The following is a 22947-nucleotide window of genomic DNA, read 5'->3' as shown; positions in this document are numbered from 1 at the left end:
TGGTGAATTCTATCAAACATCTGAAGTAATAATGCCACTGCTACACAATATCTTTCAGAAAATTGAAGGAGGAGGGAAGACTTTCCAACTCCTTCTATAAGACCAGCAAGTTTAATGTCAAAACCAAATAAAGACATTGCAAAAAAACTACATACCATATCCCTCATGAACATAGATACCAAAAATATAAACAAAAATCTTGCAAATCAAATCTTAAAGTAGTATATTTTTAATAGGATAATGTGTCATGACCAAGTAACATTTATCCCAGGAATACAGGGTTGGTTTCATGTTCAAAAATCAGTAAATTTAATTTACAATATTAATAAGCTAAGAAAAGAAAACCATGTGATCATCTCAAGAGATGCAAACAAAAAAACAAAAAACATTGATTTCTGATAAAAACTCACCAAAATAGGAACAGAGGGAATTTCCTCAACTGTTAAAGGTCATGTATGAAAACCCTATAGCTGTTGTCATACTTAATGATGAAATACAGAATTTATTCCTGGTCTGATTAGGAATAAGACATGGATGTTTGTTCTCACCGCTTCTGTTCAACATTGTAGTAAAGATTCTGGCCAGTGCATTGGACAAGAAAAAGAAATAAAAGTTTTCCAGGAATAAGTAAAACTTTCTTGATTTGCTGATGACAGGATCATCTATGTAGAAAATTTGATGGGATCTACAACTTTATACCAACAAATTAGTGATGGCTAATGTGAATTTAGATCTGATAGTTTTGGAGATCTGAAAATTTGGAGGATAGCTTTGATCATTAGTTTGGAGAATGTTGTCTATAAGAGTAGAAGCAGATAGAGTGGTGGACAAATGTGTTGAATTCATTCAGATAGATAAGCAAATGCCCTGAAAGTTGGTAGATGGAAATGCAAAGGTCGACACAGAAACAGATGTCACAACTTTAGCTGGGAAGTTATTAAGAGGTGAGTATGGTAAAGTGGTAAAAGCATTATAAGGAAGCAAAGCTTGTCCTGGCTGGCCCTGATGAGGGAAGGAAAAGCTCTGTTTGCTAGTATAAGAAGGAAGGAAAAGCGGGTAAGAAAATGTTGGCGGCTAGAGAAGACTTTTCTTAACAAAGGTGTGGTTCCCTGTGATTCATTGAGAGGGCTTTGCAAGGATAAAGGCAGGGCAGAGTTGGGCATGAGGTGCAAAGAGAAGAGAAGGGGTAGATGCTTGTTGGTTGAGTCTGTATGATTATTGTAGCTAATGAAGGTGGGCAAGAGGTTGGAGAAACTAATTAGTGGTGACAGAGGAGGGGTGGAGGCAGAGGAGAACCAAGCAGGCTGATTTTAGTTATCAGTGGACCCACAAAACCCAGTCCTCACCAGAGTTCCAGACGGACATTGCCAGCCTGTTCAAACTCAACTGCCGGCTCCTTTTTGTTGTGTATGTATGCAGCTGAAGAAGAACAAAGGAGGTAAAAGGAAGGTCCTAAAATAAATGACAAAACCCAATGGCAAGAAAAGGTAACTAGAAGAAATGAGGAGGTCAGAAAGCCACATGTGCATGTGAACATTCAATGTGAGGACGGGAGAATAGCTGAAGGAGGTCCTACGGAGAATAATGTACAAAGTGAACGAGCAAGGGAGCTGACTACATAAAAGTTTAGAAGGACTGGAAAGCTAAGATTAAGATGACAAATGTAAGTAAAAGCAATGCTGTTGAGAAGTATTTCTATCAGATATTACAGATAAGAGTTTATGACAGTCCCATTTAGAGAATTCAGTCACGTTCACAAGTAGTGTCTAGAATCTAATTGATTAATTAAGCTAAGTCCACAAAGGTATTCAGGAAAAGAATTAATGGCAAACAAATAAATGGAAAGGTTTGGCTTTACAAGAAGTTCAACTTTACTAGAAAATAAATAAGAAAATGTTAATTTTATACCTAAATTTACCAAAACGTGTGTTGACCGTTTTTTTTTTGAAAGAAGTTATTCATATAAATTAAAGGTTACCAAAATATTTACATCCCTTGGCCTAATAAGCGTGTCACTAAGAATTTCCATTAAGTGTGTAATTTCAAAGAAACTGTATGAACAAACTGATTCCTTGCAACATTTTGTATAACTAAAACTTTAAAGTAATTTAAATGTCCTATATTAAAGGAATTTGTTAATTAACTCGTGGTACATCAGTTGAAATGATCATATATTGGAAGACACGATCTTCTGTCAAGGAAAATTAAATTTACATTCATTTTGAAAATTAAACCTTGCAAAACTGTGCTTTTGAATCAAAAATGGGGAAAAAAAACGTAAAAAGTAACTATGGGCTTTGTTGGTATGGTCGAATTATGTGTGAAATTTTATTCTCTTAAATTATTTCTCTATTTTATAATGTTTTGATAATATAAAGCCAATTAAAAATGAAATATTTGTTGGAAGAGTTTGGAACAGTTGAAAAGATACACTGAGAATTAGTTCCTTAAAATGAAAACATGACACACAAGGGTATGTCTATCCATTTCAGCAAGGCAAGAATGTCAGCCTTTTCTTCAGAAGTAAAGGGAATACAGACTTTATTGGATTGTTAACTTCAGCAGTCTTTTACTTTGACATAATTTTAAAAAGATACTTAAATTGTCAAAACTCAAAGGGCCAAGAAGTCCTGAAAAGAGCAGGTCTTGCTGATAGAGGAAAAAAATTGAGTAGCTTACACATTGGTCTAGAAACAAAAGTGAACTTTGTCCAGAGTGAATTCCTTGACTGTATATGCCCAAAGAATTTGTTGATAAAAGGGATTGTTAACCTGTAGATTACACAATATTCGCTTTTTTTTCTTTTTAAAACAGAGGAATGGAGTCTAAAGGTTTAGGATAATATATTGTTGTAACATAGAGAACAATCTAGAGAAAATTGAACACTTGGAATTGAAAAAGGTTGAAAAATCTCTTCTAGGGATATATATTACCATGTTTGAAAATTTGTCAAGTGATATGTCAGTCAGTTAAAATAGAAAACAATTATGGTAATTTGAAAGAAATACAGAAAAGTTTATGAAAATTTGAATCAGACATTTTAATAACTTTAGTATTAGCTGCATACACGTTAAGAAGAAATAAGTTAGAAAGTCGAATTTGGTATCTGCTAAAGAATTGTGTTTTATAAATGCTGGTAGATTAAATTTCCTTTTATGATGTTGAAATGATATTTAGAAGAATTTCGCTGGACCATTGTCCAAACATCACAAAACTAACGCATAAATCATGTCCTTGGTCCAAGTCAAGGCCACCAGATCTGTGGAATGTCTTTCCCTTTAGCAGTTCTTAGAGTGACCCAGGAATGTCAGAAGCACACACCGAGTACCTGTGTACATGTGTGCAGGCTTGTGTATGTGTTGCAGGGGAAGGGGGGAGGTTGGTCTGTAGGTCCAAGCGAAATAGTCCTGTGTTCCACACAATGAATAAAAATAGACTAACCTCCCTCTGAAACCTAATTTTGTTACGATTCCAGTAATGCTTTCCCCGCATAAAAAATTTCAAATCCATCTCCCTTGTATCACAGGCTTTTTTGGATTTAAGGACTAAAAGACAAAAGCTGAAAGTCTATGCAAACAATTATTTCCCCAAAGAGTTGCTAAGTCATATATTTATTAAAATTTGTGGGGTTAAATCTTAGGGGAGGTTTCAGTCTTACTAATGTAGCTTAAATAGGCCAGGAAAAAATGACTACGTAACTTAGGCTTCAGCCATCAAATTGTTTGAATGGAGTCGGGAGACCTACCCCTGAGGCCTTCAGCCAAATACTGGAGGCCATTGATGGTTGACTCAGTTGTTACTGTTATTTCCTTCTCCTTGTTTAATATAAATAATGGAATCCTAACATTAGAGGAAACTTTAAAAAGCTAATCTAGTCCACTCATTTTGCAGATGAGGGATTCAAAGTCAAGAAAAAGTAGCTGGATAAAAAGAAACGAAATTGAGCTGTTTGTAATGAGGTGGATAGACCTAGAGTCTGTCATACAGAGTGAAGTAAGTCAGAAAGAGAAAGACAAATACCGTATGCTAACACATATATATGGAATTTAAGAAAAAAAAAATGTCATGAAGAACCTAGGGGTAAGACAAGAATAAAGACACAGACCTACTAGAGAATGGACTTGAGGATATGGGGAGGGGGAAGGGTAAGCTGCGACAAAGCGAGAGAGAGGCATGGACATATATACACTACCAAACGTAAGGTAGATAGCTAGTGGGAAGCAGCCGCATAGCACAGGGAGATCAGCTCGGTGCTTTGTGACCACCTAGAGGGGTGGGATAGGGAGGGTGGGAGGGAGATGCAAGAGGGAAGACATATGGGAACATATGTATATGTATAACTGATTCACTTTGTTATAAAGCAGAAACTAGCACACCGTTGTAAAGCAATTGTACTCCAATAAAGATGTAAAAACATAAAAAATAAATAAAAAAAAGAAAAAAGTGCCTGGTGAGTCTAAGAGCTGTGACAGGGTTTTAGGACAGTGCTCTTGTTCCATCAGCTCACTGACTTCCTGACAAGAGCGTCGGAGGATGCTTATTTTTTCGAAGAAGGAACAGAGCGAGCACACTGTCATGGCTGAGTCAGTTGGACATTTTCCCTCCCCTCCTGAGTTCCTGGTTTTATTAATAACGTCTTTAAAAAAGTACTCTCTAAACTCATACTATTATTTTTACTCCATTAATCAGGAAATGTAGTATAGACCTGAGAACACAAGAATCAAAATAGATTCCTTGTGTTGGATTATTTATAAATACGAGGGAAAATAATTAGTGGGATTATTAGGTATGTGTGTATTTTTTCCAGTCAGCTCCACCGTTATTTAGGTTCAAAATTGGAAATTTTGAATCCATCATCTTGTTGGTATGTGGAAGAGGTGCTGTAGTGTGGAGCTCTGGTGGACTCAGGTGATGAGACCTGAGTTCAGGTTTTAAATACAGCATTTAGTACTTTTGGCTAGGCACTTAACCCTTCTAGACTTCACTTGCTTCCTGGAACAGTAGTTAGTTCATTAAGTTAAGGATGGTCGTAACAGCTAAAATACAGTCGTCGCTTGGTATATGAGGGGGACTGGTGACCACCTTCCCCTGCAACGGGTACCAAAATTTGAGGATGCTCAAGTCCTTTATATAAAAATACAGTATTTGCATGTAACCTACACACATCCTCCCATATGCTTCAAATCATCTCTAGATTACCAATAATACCTAATACAATGTAAATACAATGTAAATGGCCTGGGCACAGCAAATTCAAGTTTTGCTTCTTGGAATTTTCTGGAAATTTTTTTCCCAAATATTTTCGGTCTGTTTGGTTGAATATGTGGATGCAGAACCCTCGGATATGGAGGGCTGACTAAATATAAACCCTTAGCACAGATCTTTAAACAAATATTGAGATCCTATTATGACCAAGCACTGGCATACAAGATACACTGTACACTGTATCTCTATTACGAATCCTTGCAGTCTAGCTGGGGAACAAACATAAAACAAGTAAATAAACTGATATGTAATTAGAACCGTGAAAGTCATGTAGGAGAAATGCTGAGTGCCCCAAGCACACAGATCCAAAAAAACCAACCTATTTCAGGAACACCAGAGAAGGCCTGCCTGACAAAGTGAAGTTCTGATACCACCTGAAGGGTAAAGAGTTTGCCAGAAGGGCAAAGTATGCACACTTTTGGAGCAGTAGGTGCAAAGGCCCTGAGATGGAAGGAACATGGCTTGTTTTAGGAACTGAAGAATATAAATGAGGGGGAGATGGTACCAAATAAGCCTAGGGAAGGAAAGGGGAACCAGATCAGGTAGGGCCTTGTTAGGTGTTTCAAACTATACCTTGAGTAGTGAGAATGTTAGACCCTTTTAAGTAGGGGAATGATGTAAACAGAAGTGCATTTCAGGAAATCACTTCTGCCAATGTGTGGGGATGACTGAGGAGGCCAATAATAGATGCAGAGTTTAGTTAGGAGGCTCACCACGTGGTGATGGTGGTGGCTTGACGAGAGTTGTGCTGTGAGGATGAAGAGAAGTAGGCTTTTTTTTTTTTTTTTTTGAGGTACGCGGGCCTCTCACGGTTGTGGCCTCTCCCGTTGTGGAGCACAGGCTCCGGACGCACAGGCTCAGCGGCCATGGCTCACGGGCCCAGCCGTTCCGCGGCATGTGGGATCTTCCCGGACCGGGGCACGAACCCGTGTCCCCTGCATCGGCAGACAGACTCTCAACCACTGCGCCACCAGGGACGCCCTCAGAAGTAGGCATTTTTGAGAACTATTTAGCAGGTGAAATTTAAAGGCTTTGGGGATTGGTTGGTTGACTGATTGAGAGGAAAAGAAGTGTTAAGGAGGACCACAAATATTTAGTCTATAGAAGTCCTCAATAAATGTTTTGATTGCTTCTTCAGCAACTCTTATTTTTACCACTGCTTTCATAATATATCTGAACTTGAGGCCGCACATGATTTTGATTGGGAGAAAGCATTCAGTGATTATTTGATGACCATTAGTATTCTGAATTTTTAGTTTTATTTATTTAAAAACAAAACACTTTATAGCACTGATTACCTTCTGTTTTCATTTACAGCTGAGGAAACTGAGGCACAGAGGAATTAAGTAACTTGCTCAGAGTCAGACAGTTAATAATGGTAGAGCAGAATTTGAACCCAGACATTCTTACTGTAGAGCCCATGCAATCCAGTGATTTTCATTCCTCAAAGCAACCCTTTGAGAAAGGTATTTTGATGGATTGACCTTTGTAACCCTACTAAATATTAATTTCCCTTCTTGACCTCATCCAACTCAGTGTAAAGGAATAAAATACAATTGATCTGATGGTTGCCCTTCTTGATTGCCCTTCTGGTGAACTGAAAATGTGTCTTTACATTTTAAGTCTTTTTAATCCTTGCAAACAGAATGACTAAAATAGAAAAATATTGTTTCTCTTCCATAAATAGTACATTCTCTTATTTTCTGGACTGATTATCTAGGCTTCATCCTCTGAACATTAATTACCACAGCTATATTGTAAAAATAATACAAAGACAGCAAAGTGGAAGACTGCATATACCTTTGCAGTATAAATCTAGCCACATATGTTCTGTGTGAAGAGAAAACATTTATGAGTATTCTGCAGGAACATTTATATGCCTATAAATAACATTGCTAGGTTACTTTGCTTAGAGTGAACATTGGACGACATTTTTGTAGTCAATTTATTATGAAGTCTGTGTAAGGATTCAAAATTCAAAACCTGCCTGTTGGATCAATAAATTTCAAAAGTTGTATTTTGCATATGGGTGTGGTAATTTCCAGAAGGATATTTCTTCCCTCTGGGTGCCTGCATATTGTCAGCTTTTAAGAATCAAAACAGATGAAATATTGCTGATGTGCTCCATAACTATTTCTTTTTCAAAGTTGGGGTTTGTCCCATTTCTCTGGAAAATCCATACTTGGGTTGTCCTGAACCTAACCACTAATAGACTGTTTAGCACTTACATAGTGTTTTCGTTTTCAGGATTTCACAATCATTGCCTTTTGATCCATGTAACACCCCTGTGTGGTAGGTAGATACAGTCAAGCATCCAAGTCTCCTGTGGGCGAATTTCATTGCCAGCAGGAGTATTGTGATTGACGCTGAGTTTCCGTAATTTCCCAGAGGCCAGACCCCTGGAGAGGCTTTCCTGCAGACCCAGGTATATGCCGGTATGTCAGCCACATGAAGCTGCCCCCTACTCCTGCTATCTTACTAAGATTCAGTGACTGCACGCACCGTTAATCATAGTGCTACGCCCACTGTGTCAGTCTGTATTAAACCCACATAGGAAGGGTATGTTTTGGAAGGTTCTCAGAGAGCCCAATGAACATTTACGTTCTGGACAACAAACTTCAACAGTTTACACTTCCATCACTCCAACAAAGGTACTTTTCATTCAGTGATAACATTTATGGCTCCAACTAAATACTTCGTAAATGAGCACCAGCATTTCTGTCTTGAGTCTGTAATATATTCAGGCAGGCAGAAGATATGTGTACCTAATGATTAAATCGTCAACAACATGGCATCCACTGAAATAGAACGTCGGCAGTCTTGTATTTTGTGCTTATTTGTACCAGGCACTGTGATAAAGATAACACATGCATTATCGCATCCTCATAACAACTTTGTGACATAGTTACTATCATTCCCAGTTTACAGACGATGAAAGCCAAGGCTGGTAAGTTGCCCACAGTAAGAGCTTATTAAAACCTAGTTCTGTCTGACTCCAAAGTCACTTTTTAACCATTACATGATACTCACTGCCTTAAGTAGAAGGTAATATATAAAATCTTAAAGCTCTGGGACAGTATACAACAGAGGAGTGGTAATAATAGGCTGGAGTATAATAAGGCACATTTTAACGTGTTTTGTAATAAAGTAAAGCAAAACCATGTAAAAGAATTGTTCTTATACACATTGTACTTTATATCTTTTTACCTTTCTAGGCACCCATCATAACTTGCTTCAGTGAAAGTATTTGTCTGTTTTCCCTTTCACCCTGTTGATAATTTCTTGAAAAGGGGACCGTGTCTTATTTATCTTGTAATTGTACATATCAAATAATGCTTAAAACCTTAAATTGATTGGGTGCTCGGAAATTACTGAATAAATTAACTATTAAAAATTAGTAGAGCTTTTAACTGAAAAAGAAGTACCTGTATATGCAAAGTATTCAAATGAAACAAAAGAATCTCCCTTCTATTTAAGACCTCCAGAAGAAGACTCTCAGTTCTCCCAAGAGTCATTACATGTTCCAGTTTCTTGTGGATCATTTCAGAAATATTTAGTGTATATATTTGTGTGTGTGTCTGTGTATAGGTAAACGCACACTCACATATGTCACACCTGAATTGATTGACTTAGATGATGATAATTAAGTCCTAAATACAGAATTAATCATAGTACTATACTCTGAATATACTTTTATAATAGAAGTCATTTATTACATGCATTATAAAATGCATAAATGGGTAATTATGATTGTACTTTTAAGAAAAATTTATGTATGACTTTAACCATGTCCTTGAAAGAAAACGCTAACATAAATACTATGTAATTCAATATAAGATAGTTATAATTTTGATACCTTAGTCTCTAGGGTTGCTAAGTTATATGTGAGGGAAGATTAACCTTAGGAATTAGATGCAAAGGTCCTGATAGATTTAATATTTTCTTTGAAGTTTCTCTATACGTCCAAGTGTCTTTCTCGCAACTGATAAAATTTACAAAGTGGCATTATGTATTAAAGAATGAGGCAATATTTTGAAGAAAAGGGTTATATTTTGCTGTAACATACAACTGTTTTGCAAAATGGTAGAAGATAATACTGGGTTAACCGTTTGTCTTGGAAATTATGTGTTTCTGGTGTAAATATGAACTATGAAAAATAACTCTTAATCTGCCTAAAAAAGAGCATTTGAGCATTTTATACATTTTTAAAACTTAAGTTGCTAATTCTTTCTTTTCTGTTTTCTAATTGTAGGTTTTAGTATAAAAGCAGTGCCATTCCAGAATGCCATCTTGAATGTAAAAGAACTTGGAGGTATATCATTTAAGATCACTTATATGTCTGGCTCTAGCTTTTACTAAGTTCATATTAATGTGTTACATATAATTAAAACATAATGATGATGTATTATTCTCAGAGGTGGTTCATTTTTACCTTTTCTCTTGATAATACATTTCCTAGAAATATTTCCTTTTCTTTATATATATTTTAAAGGTAGTTGAAGAGTTCTAAGTAACATAAACTTTGTTTTGTGTGGTTTAAAGAACTACACTACTAATGCCATTTCATACACTGTACTCTTTGGTTTTACTTAGCTAATGAAATTTATTCTTCAATGAACAAAATGAAGAGAGTTTTAATATAATCATAAAAAATACGCTATGTGTTATGCAGGGCAGAGAACTGTATTTTAGCGTAGTTTGTATTCATACTGCAGGTTTTATTGTATTAGATCTTTTTAGAATGTATTTGTTCCGATAATAAATCTTTGCCAATAGGTTCTTTGCTGGTCAAGCACATTTATTGGCTAGGCTGCACCCCAAACTATACATCATTCAGTCTTTCATTACACTCTCTGTCTGGGGTTTTTTTTTGGTTGTGTTTTATGTCAGTCAGGGTCTTAACCCATGTAAATAGGTTAACAAAGAAATCAGTCAATTCAGTGAACCTACTAAATTCTCTAATGCCACAGGAAAATGGTAAGTGCTCTGGAGTTCAGTATAATATTGGTGAGTTTAATGACTTAGAAGAAAGTTCTCTTCCATCTCTTTAATCACTTTGTGATATTGACCTTACCCTGTGTTTTTTTTTAAGCTCATTCTGTGACCTATTTTTAGATTGATGAAATTGACACAAACCTTATGCCATCACAATAGTGTTTGATGCCTTCTTATTTTTATCTAATGATATATTGGCTGATCTTTTCAGGTGTGTGTTTTAAAGAGCTATATCCAGAACAGGTATACTTCTGTCAGTCTGTTTTATAGCTACCTTTGACTTTTACAGCATTAATATTTAAAATGAACCATGGTTGATAAATTCTGGTTTTTCTTTGATGTTGGTTTTGTCATTTTAACTGCAAAAATTATAAAACATGAATGTTCTTGTAATAGAATAATTTTTCTATCCAAAAATTTTAAGACTCTTCTTTTAGATTGAGTATTTTAATATTACTTTGTGGCTTCAGAGGACATAGTGTAAACATCCATGGAATCAAAATGAATGGTTTGAGAATTCTATTATTTTTGAATATGGTTGATACTTAGTAAATGTATTATTACTAGGCTAGATGCAAAGTTTTTATTGAGTACCCTCCAGGTATACAAAACTGTTGATTAATTGATAAGGTGTTTATTATTGACGTTTAGTTGGATGATATAAACAATGGATGTATCTGGACAATTTTTAAAAAGCGAACACATCAAGGAATTTATTATAATCTTGACTCTGTGCCATTGAAAATCAGTACAATTCAGAAGATCACATTAGAGGACGGGGTGTATAAGGTGGGAATCTGTCTGTTCCCAAGGTTTAATTTTGCTGAAAGAACTGTGTGTACCCTGGCAATTGTTGAAATGGAAATTACAATGGAGCGGATACCATAGAGTTTGGTGGAAACGCTTTAGTTTGTGCCTCTTCCGTGATGTAATAGTTGAGGGATGTAGGTATAAGATAGAGCTTCAGGGATTGGGACCTATACATTAGTTTCAGGCTAGTGATGTGTGGTGTTTGGCGGGTGGTAATGAAGAGCAAATTCCTAGCTTAAGCACAGATTCTTCTTCCCCTGAACTTTACTAGCTGTTTTCAGTTGAGAGACTGTCTCAAGGAGAAGGTGATTTTCTGAGTAGAATCTAATTGTGTATCCTGTATTGTGTGCTCAGAGGCAAGCAGTGGAGGGAGTTCAATCCTTGACTTTTTACTCACTAATTCCTTTATCCAACAAATATTTTTTGAGGACCTACTCTGCATGGGGTAGGACTGGGCCCTAGGTCATGTCTCACCCAAGAATGCATGAAAAGTAGACTAACACACAGAGACTATAGCTTTCCTGGGATTTAGAGTAAATCTTACATACCAAGAGGCTCGTCCCAATATAAGATATGTGGCATTTAGGGAGAATTATGACCTCCTAAAATCAGATTGTTTGAGAGGAGGTTGCTTGACCCAAGAATTTCTGAGTTCAAGAGGAAAGAGCTGAGAATTTTAAGATCAGGGTGTGAAGATGTGAAACAGCTATTTACCAGTAGAGAGTTAACTCAGAAGACAGGTTAATCAGAGTTCAATCAGGTTGTCAATCCAGGGGAAAACTATGAAATCGAGGGAGAAACTCAAGAAGATAGGTATAAAGGTAGGCAGATACTAAGAGCCCGAACTGTGCTGAAGTGCAGAATGCTCAGAAAGTTCTGCTTATCCTAGGGTTCATTCCCAAGATCGGCACGGCCCCTGTTCCTCCCTTCAAATTCCTTCTTCTACCCTTTCCAGATGGTTCCAAGACTTTCCATCACCCCCTTATCAACCTTAAGTTACATTTCTCACTTTTTAAAAATAGGAAGGGGCATGAACTTCTGTTCCTTATCTAGTAAGAAGAAATGGTTTAGAATGAAATAACAATGACTAATGGAGTTAAATTAAAAGAAAATCACTTTGGGTAGATCTTAATAACAAACTGTGTTTGCACACACACTGATAGATGGTTGTGTGTTTGTATATATGTACTACATAATTTGTGTTATGTATATATAGAAATAATTCTATGTTCTTATCAAATTTCTCTTCTATGAGGGTATTTCTTGTATCTTCCTCTTAAAATTTCCTATAAATCTTGGGCTTCCCTAGTGGCACAGTGGTTGAGAGTCCACCTGCCAATACGGGGACACGGGTTCGTGCCCCGGTCCGGGAAGATCCCACATGCCACGGAGCAGCTGGGCCCGTGAGCCATGGCTGCTGAGCCTGCGCGTCCGGAGCCTGCGCTCCGCAATGGGAGAGGCCACAACAGTGAGAGGTCCGTGTACGGCAAAAAAAAAAAAAATTGCTGTAAATCTCGTTCACATCAATTTTCTCATATGGTCTTTTCCTGTTGTTCATGCAGTCATTCTAGCACAAGTATTTGTGTGTCAAGCATGATTCTAGGGGCTGGGAATAAATGATATTTAAAACATATCCCCTGTCTTCAAGGCACTCGTGGTTCAGGGATGGAGACATGCATGAAAAGAAATATTTGAAATTAATTTTTGAAAATGATGAAATTAAGGGGAAAGTAAGAATAAAGTAAGGGATGACTTACTATATCAAAGAGAGATATAGTTAGTCCAGCCTAGTGATATGATGAGTGAGTCCTGTTTTCACTATTTTGAGAATGACTTGCTCTCCTCAGCTTACCTGTCATACTCATCAGGCTGTACCGATTACTCCTGTCTTTATGTGAAATTAGAACTCTAAAATTTCCTATATTTTCTCTCCCCACACATTCTCATTTAATCTTTGCAACTTCATGCCTAGAGAATAGATGCTATTATTATCTCACAGATAATGAGACACAGGACACCTAGACACAGATCAAATGGCTTGATCAAAGTTATTTGGAGGAGGTATGGGAGTTGATCTGAGCGCTTGCGCTTAATCAACATACTCTATACATAAAACATTTTACCCAGGGCCCAGCACAAGAGAAGTGCTCCCATGTGTTGTCTGCTGATGCTTTTATCATTATTATATGAACAATTTGAAGTCTTCACATGTTTGGATTATTTTCATTAACACTGTACTGATTAAACATGAACATCTTGCTCTTTGCCGAAAAATTCTAGGATGTCATCCCTTATTATTGCAACTGCTTTTATCATTCGTTTTCTGTCTTACTCCTTTATTTAGAGGTCTTTCTTTTTTTATTATTTTTATTTTTAAATTAATTTTTATTGGAATACAATTGATTTATAATGTTATGTTAGTTTCTGCTGTACAGCAAAGTGAATCAGTTATGCATATGCATAGGTCCATTCTTTCTTAGATTCTGTTCCCATATAGATCATTACAGGGTATTGAGTAGAGTTCCCTGTGCTATACAGTAGGTTCTTTTTCTTTTTTTTTTTAATTCTTTTTGGCTGTGTTGGGTCTTCGTTGCTGCGCGCGGGCTTTCTCTAGCTGCGGCGAGCAGGGGCTACTCTTCGTTGCAGTGGGTGGGCTTCTCATTGCGCTGGCTTCTCTTGTTGCGGAGCATGGGCTCTAGGTGCATGGGCTTCAGTAGTTGTGGCGCGCAGGCTTCAGTCGTTGTGGCTCGCCGGCTCTAGAGCGCAGGCTCAGTAGGTGTGGCACACAGGCTTAGTTGCTCCGTGGCATGTGGGATCTTCCCAGACCAGGGCTCGAACCCGTGTCCCCTGAATTGGCAGGCGGATTCTTAACCACTGAGCCACCAGGGAAGCCCCTATCCAGTAGGTTCTTATTTAGAAGTCTTTCAAGTCAAACTTTTCTTCAGTTATGGTCTGACTCCAGTGCCCTCCCTCAGTGCTCCAGCACTTCCCTCTTCTGATTTCTTCAAGACTGCCTTCTGAAGCAGAGTCTTACCTTATTCAAGATAGTTTCCAAAACTTACAGAATCTTCCATAAACATGTCATTTTGATATTCTTTTATTTTTTCTAATTCAGTCAGTCAACAAATATTTACTGAGTACATATTATATGCTCAGGCTGAGTTCTAGAAAATGGTGGTGGTTATAGTGTTAAGACAAGCATAGTCCCTGAACAGACTGGCTAATGGACACAAGGGGAGACTCTTGATGTCTACTTAACTTCTCTCCTTGATTAAAGCCAAATATGACTTCTTATAAGCCTAAAATGAATTTCTAGGTTAATCCCTTCCATACTTGAAGGGATTTATTTTTAATAGCATCCAGCAAGGCTGAGTGTTAGTTTCCATCCTGACGAAGGACATTCTGTGGTATCGCTCAATGAACTTTTTTTCCCCTGCATATTCTTTAATTTGGAAAGGTTTTTTTTGTTTGTTTGTTTGAAACTAATCTAAATCCTTTCTCTTTTAGCTTTAATTGATTACTCTGCTTGTCTTGCTCTATTATTTTTTTATGGATGTTGTGCAAGACACCGTGCAGGATTTTGGATAGGCAGGTTAATCTTTCAAAGGATTTTCCTTCCTCCTGGTGACTTGTTTCAAAGCCCAGTCATTCTGCATGCTTCCAGGCAAGTCTACTTTCCTGTATCTCTGTTTCCTTATCTGTAAAATGTAGTAATAATAGTCCCTACATCATATAATCCTTGTGAGGACTAAATTAGTCAACGTAGGTCAAGTACTTAGAGACCACCTGGCCCATAGCTAACATTTTTGGAAGATTTGCTTTTATTATAATTATATCCTCACTCCCTCATACCCCGCAAAAACACCTTTCAATAAAGCCTTTTTACCCCAAGGTCTCTGAAAACAACACAGATCACATATTGATTGCTTTTTCTTTTTGTGGTCATGCCTCCCTCCCTCGTAGACAAGGTGATCTTTTCCTTCATTGCATTATACCTATTTAAACTGAAAAGTCACTGGGAAGGGACGTCACCTCGTTGGGGTCTTGGGTAGCTGCCCAGCATATTTTTTGGCACTACATGTGTGTTAGTAGTAAATGTTTTTTCTCCCTTTCCACCTAATCACCTTTCTTTCTGTTTTCAGATTCCACCTGAAAAATCTCTTGTCTGTCATAGTACCTCTTAATTGCTTTCATTCTGTTTGGCTTATGTATTTTAACCACATTACTAAGGTAAGTGAAGCATTTGGCATTTAACTGAGTGGAAGCAGTGGTCACACTGCAGTGACATCACAGCTCTGATAATTTTTCATCTTAGAAATGTCCAGTTCTTAAATCTACGAACAGATTTTTATGCATTCATGGGTGTCTGTCTCTTGATTTTGAAATTTCATTTACAAATTGATAGAATCCAGAGAGGAAAATTTCGTTTCTTAACATGTTTCGTTTGTTACCACTTATTGATAGGCATCCAGACATCATCCTTTTTCTTTCTTGAACTGAATACTGGAACCATGGTTGGTTTGGCCAAATGACTTGTTTTCTTCCCTTAATATCCTAAGGAGTTATGTCTGAATTGTTTCCTCACCCCCTATCCTGGCCACCATCCCCACCCAATATACTCTTTGGCAGTCTTGTCTTCCCAGTTGACTTTGGGAAAGCAAAGAAATGTTAAAAAGCAGTTAGCTGTCTTTTACACTTCAGTATTCATTGCTGCTAGTTGTCAATCAAAAGGGAAGTTCATGAGGATTTTTGTTTGCACTTTATTTTCTTCTCTTTAGAGGAAGGAGGTGAGGGTCGTATGGAAAGTGCAAGTTGTGTTCATTTACCCATTTACTTCAACCCATGCAATAGTGACTGAATGATTTTTAAGGATTGTCAGCTAAGCCATTTTTTAAAGGTTGCTTCTTTCAGCAGCCAAGCTGTTATATGAAACAGATGTTGACTCTGTCCTGTTTCTTTGTTTGCCTGGAGGAATACGCCTCCTCATGCTGAAAGGTGCTGTTTCTTTGTATGCTGCTAGTTATCTCCGGGTGCTGTTAATCTGTCCAGGTTATTTGCATTTCTTAATTTCTCCAGAAACTGCACAGGGCAGACTTCTTAACAGGCAGCCCAGGGGGCACTGCTGCCTGCTTCTTGTAATTCCTGCTTTTTGTACCCAGGCCATTTGATGTCTTTCTCCAAAATAAAGCTTTCTTCCTTCAGAATCTTTTATTAAAACTTACTTTGGAGGGAATAATAGCTCTTTAATTTTTATCTGATGCATTCTCACTGTCCTTTGTATATTATGATTATTCCCTCTATATGGCCACTACTGCCTCCTATTAAAAAAAAATGCAACTAAATACCTATGAATTTAATATACTCACTGGCTCTGAAGGTCATGCTATACAACAAAGACAGAGGAGGAAACTCGACAATATAAACCAATAAATTGGTTGTATATTAGAAAAAGAATGAGTATAAGCAGACAGACCTGAAGAGGTTATTGTGGCCACATTGCTGTAAGAGACAAGTAGAATTGCCTACATTCTTTGCTGCTATAGGAGAAAGCAACTTGCCATTCGAAAACTGTTTTAGACATCTCCACGTGGGTTTCTATGGGAAAGGAGGCAAGAAACCATGACCCTGGCAAAGGAACATGGCAGCACAGAGGGGGGCCCCAAGTGCGGCCAGGTCCACAGAATACCTTAGGACCGTGCTTTGAGCTGAGTGACAGTCAGCTACATACAAGTAAATGTGCATGTTCTGTATCTGTTGTATAATTATAAGGAAAAAATGTGGTTCAGCAAGTAGAGTGTAGCCTCAAGACACTCTGTCCCCCTCTGCATTTGAACTTCTTGTTGTTGTTTTCTTATCTGTAAAATGTAAGTTTTAATAAATCAACACTATTTATTTCCCAAGGGATTGGGCTGGAAAAGAAAAGTTCAATTGCCTAAAGCACCTCAGAAGAGATGCTTTAAGAATAGACAGTGGTATTCCCACTAATTCTCTTTTTATAGTTGTGGATCCAGTGTAATATGTAATATTGAATGATCGAAACATCTTGATATAGTATTGTTTCCTTATCTAGGAAAAGAACCAGACCTTTCTGGAATGGGAACAGCCAGTTAACTCCTGGCTCCCTGAGCTGTGTACTTTCTCACTTAGGCTTAGGCTTTACTAGGGGAAATGATATTGGTATAAAGCCAAGTCACTTGGATGTGAGTTAAAAGGCCACAGCTATCTGAATTGGTTGAACAGGATCCCAGGGTGGTGGTGTTCAAGCGTTTTTTACACTTGCTAAGGGAAAACTGAGCCAAACAGTCAGCAGAGCCAAAGAAGTGAATCTAGGGGCCCAGAAATCTGTTACTGGCTGATGTAGACCTGACCTTAATTTTTGTTTTCTTCTGGAGAAGTGCCCTAGGAAATTTTTAAAAATCTGTCTTCCCAGTCATAGTTTAGTATAGCGCTTACAATTTGCTTTATAAGACTCTGTGTGTATATAGAACGTTCTAGAAACGAGTGTCCCAGACTTTTAAACTTCCCAGGCCCTGGCAGTAGGGTTCTCATGTGCCTCTGAGGTTGCTGCCTCACCACTGTTTCCTCTTTAGGGGCAATCAGGTCATTTCATGTCTTCTCACTCTGCCCAGCTTCCTCACAGAACATTTGTGTTGGGTTCTTAGCTTAACTTCTTATCCCTCACAGGGGAATAGGTATTTCTGTTTCTCCCAGGGGTTGCCATAATAGCAACTAATTTTCACTGTGTATTTGGTTTCAGTGTGATATTGCAGCAACAGCACTGGAAGTCAAGAGACTAGTATTTTCCTCTAAAAAACAAGCCAGGGGACATTGGGCAAGGCATTTAACTTCTCCATTGCTGCTTTCTTTTCTAGCAGCTGAAGATTCTGATAACTGTTCTCCTCTTTGGTATAGCATAACTAGTTTATTTTTTTATATAAAAACATACAGTATCTACTTCGCATCAGCCTCTGGGAACCATAGAGACGGTCTCTAACAACTGTGCAGGACTATAAAGGATTATTTCCTCTATTTTCCTTTATCCCTGACTTTGTCAATTCTTTAGTTTTATTTTGTACAGTAGGCATTTTAATAAATCTCAAAGTTTTCTTTTTGCGTGGGTAGTGTGAGGCAGACCAAACATCCATAAAATAATAACTAATACTGACTTAACAAAGTTGCTATGACTGTGGTCTTTACTTTGAGAAGCACTATAGTCTGGTATGGGAAGTACTATAACAGTACAACATGCGATTAGGATCGTACAGAAAGGACAAGACATCACACAAAGTCTAGGGAAAGGAGCAGAAGAGATGAAAGTCATGGAGGTGACAGTGGACTTGGTTCAGTCTTGTACTAGCATAAGCCAAGCCTACTGTCACCTCTTTGACTTTTGTCCCATCTGTTCCTAGGCTGTCTTTCCCCCTGTCATGTCTTCTTTGTCCTTTCTCTATGATCCTAGTTGAATCGTGTACTCAGTACTGGTATTTACCATACTAGACTGTAAAGTTATGAAGGACTGAAAAGCACAACATAGTCTTAAAGGTTTGTTGTATGTTGTATAAAATATATCCATAGTTCTAAGCTGGAGGGAAATTTGCCAAATTGTGCCCCAAGATGCTAGAGTAATGTTAGATGCTTCAGAGGCAAAATGTTTTGTTGTTGTTGCTGAATTCATTTCAGTGAATAGTTAATGAATACTAACTACATGCTGGGCCCTGAGGATACAATTTCTGCTCTGCCATACAACCCCGCCCTACACACACACACACACACACACACACACACACACACACACACTCACTCACTCACTCACTCACTCACTCACTCACTCCTCTGAGCCCAATTCTTTGGGTATTTTCGTGGGAGAGTGATGTTGGCCATAACAATTATGGAAGTTCTCAGAAAAATTAAATAGCTTTACTATGTTCCTATAATTGGAATAGCAACTTGACAATTGTTGAAGAGGTAATATGTTTGTAGCTATTCATCACTTATCAGACTGGATTGATTCTCTGACGTATGCTGGAGCCAGATGAAATAGAACTGGTTAGATTTGTTTTTGAGGTGTCACAAATTTGTGGTTTTTAATATTTTAAGATCCAAAGTATTGTCTAAAGACTATATTGATGGTGTTTGATCATTTTAATCTTGAAATTTACTGATATTTATGGCATTGTTGTGAGAGGTAATAATGTGAAGAACTTACCATATAAAGTTAATTATTATTATTATTATTATTTTTGCGGTACGTGGGCCTCTCACTGTTGTGGCCTCTCCCGTTGCGGAGCACAGGCTCCAGACGCGCAGGCTCAGTGGCCATGGCTCACAGGCGTAGCCGCTCTGTGGCATGTGGGATCTTCCCAGACCGGGGCACGAACCCGTGTCCCCTGCATCGGCAGGCGGACTGTCAACCACTGCGCCACCAGGGGAGCCCTAATTATTATTTTTAACACAGTTACGGGAAGCTCTTATGATTGAGAATTGAAGATTGATTTTTTTACTGTGTCTATTCTCTCTCCCTTGCCAAAATCTCATGATATGACAATAATATCAGAAAACAAACAATAATAAATCTATTACAAAGATAGATTTAAATCTATAATAGAAAAAGGAAAGCAAGACAAAGCTTGAGGTACAGACAATGGAAACATGAAATAGAAGGGGAATTCATCAGGATTATTAATCAGGGAGCTTATCAAAGTTATTAATTGGGGATTTACATTTGGAGCTATGCCTTTATTTTTCTTTTCTTCTTGTGTTAGGTAGTGGATAGCAGCTGTGTTTACCCCCCAACTAAGTCCTTGAGTGTGGGTGCTAGACTCAGGCAGAGCAGTACTCCAGTAATGTACTGACTGCCAGGTGGGTTAGAAAGCCCACACACAAGGGAGACAAGCCACTTGTCTGTCCCTGTTAATCACAGGAGACAGGCAATGGTAAACAAAAGAGCTGGCAAACAGATTTTCAAACAAAGGATAAGCATATAATCATGACACACCACAGTATGAGGAAAACCAACACCATGAAAGAAAGACATCCAATCAAAAGTCAGAAGAAAAGATATCCAAGGATCTAGAGGTAATAGAGTGATCAGAAGAGGACATTCAGAGAGATGGAGGAATGTTTTGTATCTATGACAAAGAATGTAACACAGAACTTGGGAAATTAAAATGTGACTTAAAAATTTAAAATGAAAATGGCAGTTGATATAACTCATATGTAAATTAGTGAAACTAAGGACTGAGCAAGGGAATGTCCTCAGAATGCCTTCTCAAAGGAATACTTTGTAAGTATGAAAGAAGATTTAAGAGACAAAGGGAATAGTTACAGAAGTTCCAGCATCTCTCTATGAAGCATGAGCTCTAAAAGGAGAGTAAAGAGAAACTGGAGAATAAAATAATTTAAAAAGCAATAGAAAAAGAGCCTCTAATATGAAAAAGAGTACTGAGATTTAGTGAGCCCTCTGAGTGCCAAGAAAAGACCCATACCTAGACATACTGTGAAGAAGGAGAAACCATTCATTGTCATCATAGAAACACACATAATAAAATAGCATTATTTCTGATTTCAGCATGGGAAATGGCAGAGTTAGGTAAAGAGAAAAAAACATTAAAGTATATTCTTTATGTATTTAGAGTAAGATTATAATTAACAAAAGAAAAATTGAAGTTTAAATATATATCTTTAAAATTAATTTAAAATTATATATCCTTAGGTCCTATTCGTTTATTTTTGTTTTTATTTCCATTTCTCTAGGAGGTGGGTTAAAAAGGGTCTTGCTGTGATTTATGCCATAGAATGTTCTGCCTATATTTTCCTCTAAGAGTTTTATAGTGTCTGGCCTTACATTTAGGTCTTTAATCCATTTTGAGTTTATTTGTGTGTATGGTGTTAGGGAGTGTTCTAATATCATTCCTTTACATGTAGCTGTCCAGTTTTCCCAGCACCACTTATTGAAGAGGCTGTATATATATATACACCCATATCACACTTTTTTTTTAATATATATAAGTCCATGCCACTCTGTCACTTCGTCCCAGCTTACCCTTCCCCCTCCCCGTGTCCTCAAGTCCATTCTCTATGTCTGTGTCTTTATTCCTGTTCTGCCCCTAGGTTCTTCAGAACCATTTTTTTTTAGATTCCATATATATGTGTTAGCATATGGTATTTGTTTTTCTCTTTCTGACTTCACTCTGTATGGCAGACTTAGGTCCATCCACCTCACTACAAATAACTCAGTTTCATTTCTTTTTATGGCAAAGTAATATTCCATTGTATATATGTACTACATCTTCTTTATCCATTCATCTGTTGATGGACACTTAGGTTGCTTCCATGTCCCGGCTATTATAAATAGAGCTGCACTGAGCATTGTGGTACATGACTCTTTCTGAACTATGGTTTTCTCAGGGTATATGCCCAGTAGTGGGATTGCCGGGTCGTATGGTAGTTCTATTTTTAGTTTTTTAAGGAACCTCCATACTGTTCCCCATAGTGGCTCTATCAATTTACATTGCCACCAACAGTGCAAGAGGGTTCCCTTTTCTCCACACCCTCTCCAGCATTTATTGTTTGTAGATTTTTTGATGATGGCCATTCTGACTGGTGTGAGGTGATACCTCATTGTAGTTTTGATTTGCATTTCTCTAATGATTAGTGATGTTGAGCATCCTTTCATGTGTTTGTTGGCAATCTGTGTATATATATATATATATATATATATATATATATATCTCTTTTTAAAATTTTTACCTTTAAAAATTAATTAAAAATTAACACTCTGTGAGAGGCCCGCATACCACAAAAGAAAAAAAAATTAACACTCTAACAATAAAAGGATGATATATACATAAATACTTTTTTTAAATGTCTGAAAGTTTACATATTCAACTAATATAATAAGTTATGTTAGAGAGTGGAGTGAGAGTTTACTGGGTTCCAGTAGAATTGTTGCTTTTTAGTATTGTGTGCATTTTTTTCATGAGAACTTTCTTTTTTAATTTATGAAATAAATTCACTCCAAGGAGAGAAAGCAAAGAAGATTTGATAAATGCAGCAAAATGCAAGAATGGGGAAAAAAATAACAAAACAAAATAATGAACAAAATGTTATGATAAATAGAAAACGTCTATACATACATTAGTAATTGCAATAACTGTAAATAGAGTAAATTCCCCATTTATAATATGGGTGGCATAAAAACACTGAGTATAAAATATTCAGCTATATCTGATGATGAGAGACACTTCTACAATAAAAAGATGCAGTGAGGTAAAAATAAAGGGATAGAAAAGATACCCTAAAGAAAGGCCATTGAAAAGAAAGTACTGGAAGCAATATTAGTTTCAGATGAAATGAAATTCAAAGCAAAGAATGTAAATGAGAATGATGATATTTTATATCGGTATACTAAAATAACTGAGTATTGACCTTAACATATTTAACTGCATAATTCTAAAACTAAGAAAAATGTAAGAAATGTAAGAAAAAATCAACCAATCCATAATTAGTAGAAGAATTTAGCCATGCTTTATTCAGAAGACAGCAGATCAAGTAAATAAAAGCATGTAAAGCATTTAAAAAGACAATTAACAAACTTGATCTAATTGACAATGATATAATTTTATACTCAAATAGAAAATACACATTCCTTTGATATACACATAAAATTTTTCCATGCATGACCGTGTATAATGTGTTTTCTGACCAAAATCCATTAAGATTAGAAATAGCAAATAGACAAAAATAATGACATATGACACAAGATTTAGAATTACTTGAACCTTATACCATGCACAAAAATTTAAATCGAAATGGATCCTAGACCTAAATATGAGACCTAAACGTATAAAGCTCCCAGAAGAAAACATAGGAGAAAAT

General features: G+C 37.0%; 1 protein-coding gene across 4 annotated transcripts in view; it reads left to right on the top strand.

The window, feature by feature from the left end:
* The window catches only part of ARL15 (ARF like GTPase 15), a 416463-nt gene that overhangs the window by 143312 nt on the left and 250204 nt on the right, over window positions 1-22947 (top strand). For 3 of the 4 annotated variants that reach the window (XM_060295767.1, XM_060295768.1, XM_030843129.2), the window contains one exon: window positions 9518-9577. The exons of the other annotated variant lie outside the window; for it this stretch is intronic. In XM_060295767.1, coding sequence (XP_060151750.1) covers window positions 9518-9577 — 60 coding nt within the window. The remainder of the gene's footprint in view (window positions 1-9517; window positions 9578-22947) is intronic. 4 annotated transcript variants of the gene reach the window in all.

Source organism: Globicephala melas, chromosome 3, assembly GCF_963455315.2.
Source record: "Globicephala melas chromosome 3, mGloMel1.2, whole genome shotgun sequence".
NCBI lineage: Eukaryota > Metazoa > Chordata > Mammalia > Artiodactyla > Delphinidae > Globicephala > Globicephala melas.
This window is presented reverse-complemented; position numbering and strand designations above follow the sequence as displayed.